Source organism: Antechinus flavipes, chromosome 4 (genome assembly GCF_016432865.1).
Source record: "Antechinus flavipes isolate AdamAnt ecotype Samford, QLD, Australia chromosome 4, AdamAnt_v2, whole genome shotgun sequence".
NCBI classification, from domain to species: Eukaryota; Metazoa; Chordata; class Mammalia; order Dasyuromorphia; family Dasyuridae; genus Antechinus; species Antechinus flavipes.
Genome location: NC_067401.1, coordinates 177,639,195 through 177,647,817, shown reverse-complemented (window position 1 = coordinate 177,647,817; position 8,623 = coordinate 177,639,195). Strand labels below are relative to the sequence as shown.

General features: G+C 36.9%; 1 protein-coding gene across 1 annotated transcript in view; it reads right to left on the bottom strand.

The window, feature by feature from the left end:
- Window positions 1-213: 213 nt before the first annotated feature.
- The window catches only part of LOC127560755 (protoheme IX farnesyltransferase, mitochondrial), a 92,107-nt gene continuing 83,697 nt past the window's right edge, over window positions 214-8,623 (bottom strand). Inside the window, exon 7 of the mRNA XM_051995599.1 lies at window positions 214-1,588. Within this exon, the coding sequence (XP_051851559.1) occupies window positions 1,182-1,588 (407 nt within the window). The 3' untranslated portion in view covers window positions 214-1,181. The remainder of the gene's footprint in view (window positions 1,589-8,623) is intronic.

Sequence of the window (8,623 nt, the reverse complement as noted above, 5' to 3'; positions counted from 1 at the left end):
TACTTGGTCTCAGCAGGGCAAGAAGAGACTATGAATTTAATTCACAGACCTATCATAATATAAATACACATATAAGTGCATGTGTGTGTACATGTATAAGTTTGTGTATGTATTCACATAAACTTGGGAACAAGAATGGGAACTGGGTGGTTAGTGTCTCTCCAATAACCAAATATTTTTATAATAATATGAAAAAACTTTCCCCACAACTGATAATATATAATAAGCAAAACTTTACTTGGATAAGATTAAAGGATGAAGAATTTCTTGTATTGAAAGTCCAGAGCAAGATCTCATTCAATAATTGCCTTGAAGAACAACTTCCGCATTTTCAAAGGTACCACACCTTATGCCTTTGTCTTTAATAGAATTTCTGATATATTGATATGCATTTCGGGGGGATGGGGTTGAGGAATCAGCCCTACGTGAAATACCCAGGAAAAACTGCTTTGGATCATCTCCATAGGTTGTAGATCAACTCATCCATTTTTTTCATTATTGTTTGAAGGGATAAGGTTTTTATAAAACAGGGAACAATTAAAGAGAAATGTCTTTGGTTCATTCATAGGACAACGAGGAGGCTGAATTTCTTCTGTTCTGCCAAAGAGAAAAGTTTGGTAACTTTTAGGTATTCAGAGCCTGAGAAGCAAAACTAGAAGTTTTGGATTACTAGTACTCACTATTCATCAGCCAGGTTGGTATTGTTAATTTTTAAAAAAGAAAGAAAGAAAGAAAAAAAGAAGACAAAATGGGCTGGAAGGGGAAAGGAAGAACCCATATACGTATTATTATTTTTTTTTTTAGAGATGGAAATGTAAAAGGGATGGGGAAAGAGAGATTTGTCATCTCTAATTATTACCAAAAAGATGTTCTTTTAAAATATTAGTTCTTTAAGCTGACTAATTCCAAAGGGAATTCTTGATCAATAGCTACACAAAAATACGTGTGTGTGTGCATATATGTATACCATGCATATATCGGTTGCCAAAGTTTGAAAAAATATATATACATAAATATATACATATATGTATAATATTACTACAGCATCATTTATAAGCATGGAAAATTATTTTTAGAATATCAACTTACTATATAAAACCAATTAATTTTTGTACTACCACTTTTGATAGGAAAAATGCATGTTACTTCACAGCTCTACTTTCTAGAAAAGTTATTTGATTTCAGCTTTTAAGTTCCCATTTGTCATTTTCCCCAACAAGTGACTGTTTACAAGTGAGCATAAGGAGCAAAAGTAATGGCAAATGCCAGAGGCTACAGAAAAACAGTTTTCTAGAGCTGACTCGGTCTGAATTTTTGTAGAACCGAAAACCAAGGTAAGAAATATATAAGTTGATTGGTAAAGAGATGATGGGAAAAGTCCATGTGGTGACTTTCAATATGGGGGCTATCACTGACAGTCCAATTAAAGCCAGACAGTGGCGTAAGGCCACTCGCTTGCACATGGCAGGATGAGTTACAGACATCATACAGTAGCCTCCCCGGGAATAATCTTCTCGAAGACCCCAACTTAGAGCATTGAAATGAGGAAACTGCCAGGAGTAGAGGATTCCACCTAGTAGTAATGCTCCTGTAGAAAAGTTTTAAGGAAAAGAAATGAAAACATTCATGAAGACTAGTTCATGTGAATAAATACAAACCCCACAAAACATTTAACTTAAATTTATAATAAACTTTAAGAAAACTTAAAAACACAATGTTTATTTCAACTTTGATTTCTTCTTGTCATTCCCATTCATTGTTTATTCTTGTCCATTCACTCCTGTATGTGTATATGCATAAATATACACATAAATATGTACAGATACATACCCAGATATTTATTATACATACATGCATGAATCTTATGATTCTGCTTTCCTCAGTATGCATTACGTGTTTTACATGTTTTAAATATATATTTTATTTTGTTCTGCTTTCTTCACTTTGTATTATATTTCACACTTTTTTTATGTGAGGTACCTAAATTTTATTGTGGATATTGTGCTGGGCTGAGTCATGAAAATCTGAGTTTAAATCTAGCCTCAAATACTTACTAGCTATCTGTTAAATTTTTGTTTGCCTTAGGTTTCCCAACTGTAAAATGGGGATAATAATAGCACTTCTCTCCCAGCGTTCAAAGATCAAATAAAATAATGTTTGTTTAGCACAGGGCATGATATAGGAGATACTATATATATGCTTTTATTATTATCATATCTTTTTATGTTCATTTGTCATTTTTCATTTCTGTTTCCCATTTCTCCCCTCTCTAGTCATCTTTCACACAATTGCCAAAATAATTCCTAGAACAGAGTTTTCTCCATGTCACTCCTCCTCAAGAATCTTGTTTCCAGACAAAATGTAACAATCTGTTTACCATTTAAATGATCAATCTGTTTCCAAACTAACTTTTCAGATTTATTTCCCATGACTAGCCCTTATGTACTTTACATTTATGCTATACTTGCTGTTGTCTGAACTTCTTGTTCTTACTTCTATGCCTCTGATTTGCATGTGTTCCTCTTCACTTCTGCCTCTTAGAACTTTAGCTTCTTTCAGAGATCTCCTCAGATGTCACTTGTTATGAGATTCTTTGCTCTCTCGATATCTGTAATTTTTAGTGCTTTCTCACTTTCAAAATTATATTGCAGGGGCAGCTAGTTGGTACAGTGGATAGAGCACCAGCCCTGAAGTCAGGAGGATCTGAGTTGAAATCTGGACTCAGACATTTAACACTTCTTGTTTGTGTGACTCTGGGAAAGTCACTTAATCCTAATTGCCTCAGCCAAAAAAAAAAAAAAAATATATATATATATATATATGTACATATATATATATATATACACACATATATATATATCCTCAAAATTATATTGCAATTACAATCTGTGTAAATGTTGTAATACTCTTTCTCCATCCAGCAGTAGTAAATAAGCTCCTCAATAAAGATTTTTTTGTTTTGTCTTTGAATTCTTCTAAAAGTAAAGAATGCCTTGCACAATAGTGGGCACTTACTAAGTGTTTGCTGAATAAACCAAACTAAAAAAGAGTCCTTTGGCTTCAGACAGTTTATGGAATATCTTTTAGTCTTTATTTCTTGCCTTCTGGCCAGTTAGGAGCTAGCTCTGCAGAAAAATCTTAATGAGAGTATCAACAACAATACTAGCACCTGGGATGGACCCAAGATGGCGGAAAAGACACACGCTGTATTCTAAGCTCCTCTTCTACCCTCACTATTAATTACTAAATTCAGCCTCAGAAATAGTGCTTGACTGGTAAAATCCACGAATATTGGGAGTACAACAAATTACCACCCAAAGATAATCTGGAAAATGACCAGAAAAGATTTGTCCTGATTGGCCAGCACAGGCAGGAAGGAAGAATGCAAAGGCTAGCACACTGAGCAGAACAGGGAGGGGGTGGTCTCCGTGGGTGTTGATTTTTTTGCAGGGAAGACTCTACCACAGATTGGCTGCTCTGCTTTGGTTGCAAAGCAGTAGATAAATCAGCATACAAGTTACAAAAAGGCCAAAGGTAGAGTGTATTCCAAAAAACGCCAGAATCTAACAGGATCTGGCCATACCCACCCAGCACCGGATGTGAGTGACTCAACACAAAACACAGCACAGCTATGCAGCCACATTCTGCAACCTTGGCCTTTTTGCCTGGGGCAGTCACACTTCTGATCACTAGGGAGGCTCTGCCCGGGGCAGCCACAAATGTGCACAGTGGGGAACTCTGCCCGAGGCAATAGAACTTCCCGAGGTGGCATCATTTCCCAGGGAGGAGACACTTCCAGTGTGGGGCTCTTCCTTAAAAGTGAATTGAAAAAAGGTAAAGAACTCCCAGGGAAACAAAATTTGTGAATTGGAAAAGATAAAGAACTCCCAGGAAAGTAGGATTTGTGAACTGGAAAAAGAAAATAACTCAGTAAAAAAAAAAAAAAAAAAAAAGGAAATGGAAAAAACTTCATAGAGCATAAAACAACTCATTTAAAAACCCAACTGGACAGATAAAAAAGAAATTTAAAAAGTTAATGAAGAAAACAAGTCATTAAAAATAGAAATGAATGATTCATTGAGACATCAAGAATCAGTCAAGCAAAAACAAAAAAATGAAAAAATGGGAAAAATGTCAGATATCTACTTGGAAAAACAACAGACCTGAAAATAGATATAGAAGAGATAATCTGAGGATTATTGGACTTCCTGAAAATTATGATGAAAAAAAGAGCCTAGACACTATTTTACAGGAAATCATCAAAAAGAACTGCCCAGAGGTAATAGAATCAGAAGGTAAAATAGGCATTGAAAGAATTCATCAAACACCTTCTGAAAGAGACCCTAAAATAAAAACTCCAAAGAATATTGTGGCTAAATTTCAGAACTATCAGATTAAGGAAAAAATATTACAAGCAGCCAAAAAAAAACCAATTCAAATACTGAGGAGCCACAATAAAGATCACTCAGGATCTAGCTGCTTCCACATTAAAAAAGCAAAGGGCCTGGAATTGGATATTCTAAAAGGCAAAATAATTTGGAATGCAGCCAAGAATAAACTACCCAGCTAACCTGAGCATTTTCTTCCAGGAAAGAAGATTGACATTTAATGAAACAGGTGAATCCCTTTTGTTTCTAATGAAAAAAACAGAGCTAAACAAAAAATGTGATCTCCAACTACAATACTCAAGAGAAGCAGAAAAAGGTAAAAAGAACTCTTGAGAACTGTATTTCTGTTATGGACATACATAAAGAATGCATGTATAATTTAATTTTACTGATATAATATTAAAAAAGGGAAGTAGAAATGGAAAGGGGATAGTTTCAGAAAAAAGGAAAAGAGGAGATAAAAAGAAGGAAACTACATTCCACAGAGAGGCAAAGGAAACCTATCATATCTGAGGGAATTTAGAGAGGGGGAAGAACATTGTGTGAATCTTACTCTCATCAGATCTGGCTCAAAGAGAAAATATTAGACATATTTGGTTTACAGAGAAACTTCTCTCACCTCATTAAAAAGTGGGAGAGGAAAAGGGAAAAGAAAAAGAATAATAAGGGAAAGGTATAAGAAAGGGGAAGGGATTCAAAGGGGGTGGGAGATATTCTAAACAGGGAGAGCTGCGTGAGGCAAGTGGTGCCCATAAGTTTAATACTGGGGAGGGGGTGGGGGTAGAAGGTAAAGAAAAAGAAAAGCATAATCTGGGGATAATAAGATGGCAGGAAATACAGAATTAGTAATTTTAACCATAAATGTGAATGAGATAAACTCTCCCATAAAGAGGAGGTAGATAGCAGACTGGATCAAAAGCCAGAACCCTACAATATGTTTTTTACAAGAAACACATTTAAAGCAGGGAGATACATACAGAGTAAAGGTAAAAGGCTGGAGCAGAATCTATTATGCTTCAGATGAAGTCAAAAAAGCAGGGGTAGTCATCCTTATCTCAGATCAAGCAAAAGCAAAAAATGGATCTAATTAAAAGAGATAAGAAAGGAAACTATATCTTTTTTTTTTTTTTAATAACTTTTTATTGACAGAGCCCATGCCTGGATAAATTTTTTTACAACATTATTCCTTGCACTCACTTCTGTTCCAACTTTTCCCCTCCCTCCCTTCACTCCCTCCCCCAGATGGCAAGCAGTCCTATACAAGTCAAATATGTCGTAGTGTATCATAGATACAATATATGTGTACAGAACTGAACAGTTCTCTTGTTGAACAGGGAGAATTGGATTCAGAAGGTAATAGCCTGGGAATAAAGCCTGGGAATAAAAATGCAAGCAGTTTACATTCATTACCCAGGAAACTATATCTTTTTAAAGGGTAGCATAGATATTGAAGCAATATCAATACTAAACATATATGCACCAAGTGGTGCATCTATACCAAGTGGTATAGCATCTAACTTCCTAAAGGAGAAGTTAAGAGAGTTACAAGAAGAAATAGACAGCAAAACTATAATAGTGGGAGATCTCAACCTTGCACTCTCAGGATTAGACAAATCAAACCACAAAACAAATAAGAAAGACGTTAAAGAGGTAAATAGAATATTAGAAAAGTTAGGTATGATAGATCCTTGGAGAAAACTAAATGGAGACAGAAAGGAGTACACTTTCTTCTCAGCAGTTCATGGAATCTATAAAAAACTGACCATATATTAGTGTAAAGGGCTGAAACTCTGAGCAGATGCACTTGGACAACCAAGCACTTAAGGCTAATTACTTATTGGACAATACTCTTTTAGCATATGCTTAGAAAATGGCCCACCCTATTATTCTGTGCTGGCTCGATCTGTTGGTGTATACAAAGAATTGTAGGAAGAATTAGAGGGTGGAGTAAGACAAGCCAGAGTGACTTCTGGCTGGGAGAGGAAGAGCAGAGGTGTGGAGATTCCTGTGTCCATTCCTCTTACTTTGACCAAGAATAAAGACCAAGGACTTTTCCTTATCCTGACTCTGGCTGATTCTAAAGTATCCAGGGTGCTAACTCGGTCCTCACAATTGGCGCCCAACGTGTGGACCAAGGACCCTACTTTCACTGAAGTCCCTGGTGACCAGAAAATTGGGTGAGTATTTTAATAGACAAACAGGGAACTTACTTTATTAAGGGCTAAACTAGTAACCTTTTGTAGTTGAAGTGGGAGCAGATAATAGGAAAAGATTCTCCCCAACCCCAACCCTAACCCAAAGGAGATCTACAGGAAGCATACTCAGACTGATAAAGAGACAGGTTTAATTATGAGTTGGGAGCAGATTGATGGATTCCTGGATACATTAGAACATACATCCCCTTGGTTCCTTAATGAAGAAGATATAAGGGCAGAGAATTGGAAACTAGTAGAAGATCAACTATGTGAATATTATAATGATAATGGCTCTGATTCAATTTCCAAAGAAACATTCTATATATACAACAAATACAATTAGGCTTAAAGAATCCTACAAGTTATAGAAAAAAGAAAAATTTTCAGAACAGCCAGATGAGGAAGTGTGAGGGAAAAAGAGGAAGACAAAGAATTGTTTAATGACCATATTGCCAGAGGGCATGGGGACTTAAAAAAGATTCAAAGGTGTGGTATTTCTCCCTCTCACAAGGCAGCTTCAACCCTGTCTATGGAGCAGATAATTGACATGCCCCCATCAACTCCACTTTCCAGGATAGACGGAGGAGTAGTGGGAGGAGCAGTGATACCACCAGCACCTTCCCCCCAGCACTCACCCCCTCCTATGAGTAGATTGCAAAAGGCAGTACTTAAAGCCACAGAGGAAGGGAAGGATATAACTGATTTGAAACTAGAAATGTATCCTGTGATTCAAAGTTTAACTCTTCAGGTCAAGAAAGTAGAAGATACACTTGTTTTGATATAGAAATCCTCAAAGACCTGAAAAAGGCTTGCAACTCTTTATGGAGCTACATCAGCCTATGTTATTACAGAATTTGGCTTATGAAGTCTTAACCTCTAGTGACTGGAAATCTATAGCAAGGATATGCTTAGAACTTGGACAAAACTTGTGGCTTTCTGAATATAATGAGCTCTGTAGGATACAAGCCCAACAAAATAGTCAAAGTGGAGTTAATACTTCAATCACCTATGATCAACTAACAGGTGTAGGTTTTTGTGCAGAAATTTCAATACAGATTAATTACTCCATAGCAGCATATGAGCAAATTGCTGCTAATGCTATCAAAGTGTAGATTTCTCACCACAATAAAGACGCCAAGAGTGAGGCCTTCACAAAAATAACACAAAGGCCAAACGAACCCTTTGCTGACTTTGTGGGACATTTGCAGACAGCTATCACAAGAACTAATGGTGAAAATGCAGTAACAGACATTTTGATAAGGCAGCTTGTTAAGGAAAATGCTAATGATGTTTGCAGAAGAATTATACTAGGACTGCACAAGGATGCTCCTTTAGAAGAGCTCATGAGATACTGTTCCACAGTGGGCCCAAATGCCTTTTATAGCCAGGCTATGATGCAGAATTACCAAGATTCGAACATGGAAAGGCAGGATTCCTTTTGGCAAGGGATGTCCAGAGACACTCATCAATGCTTTCAATGTGGTAAGGTATGGCATCCAAAAGCTCAATGTTGCCATAGAGACAGAGTGAGAAAATAGGGTGGGAAGACAAGACCCAATATCCCATGTCCAAAATGCAACAGATGTTTTCATTGGGCCTCAGAATGTAGACTGATTCAAGGAAACAAGATGAGGGGTTCAGCTCCAGGGCCCCAGGCAAAAAACACTTGGGGCATGATGGTAGACAATGGTACAGCCAGAGAGTATCTAGAAGTCCAGTACTCAGACATGACCAATCAGTCAGGAAGCAAACATATGGGAGAAAGGGATTACAATTGGGAAGAATAGAGTTGTATGCAGCTGGGACAACTGAGATACCCCCTAGAGAGGTGAAATCTGTTCCTCTCCAGCCTATAGATCCCTTGCCTCCAGGCACAGTAGGCTTGATCATTTTACCTCCTGAGCGTACTTACAAAACAGTGTCCATCCATACACTGATGTGGGAAACAGGGGAATGTGTAGAAAATGTCCCAGTCACTAATACAGGTAGACAATGTTTGACTTATCATCCAAGAGAAGAAGTAGCATCAGGTTTACTGAT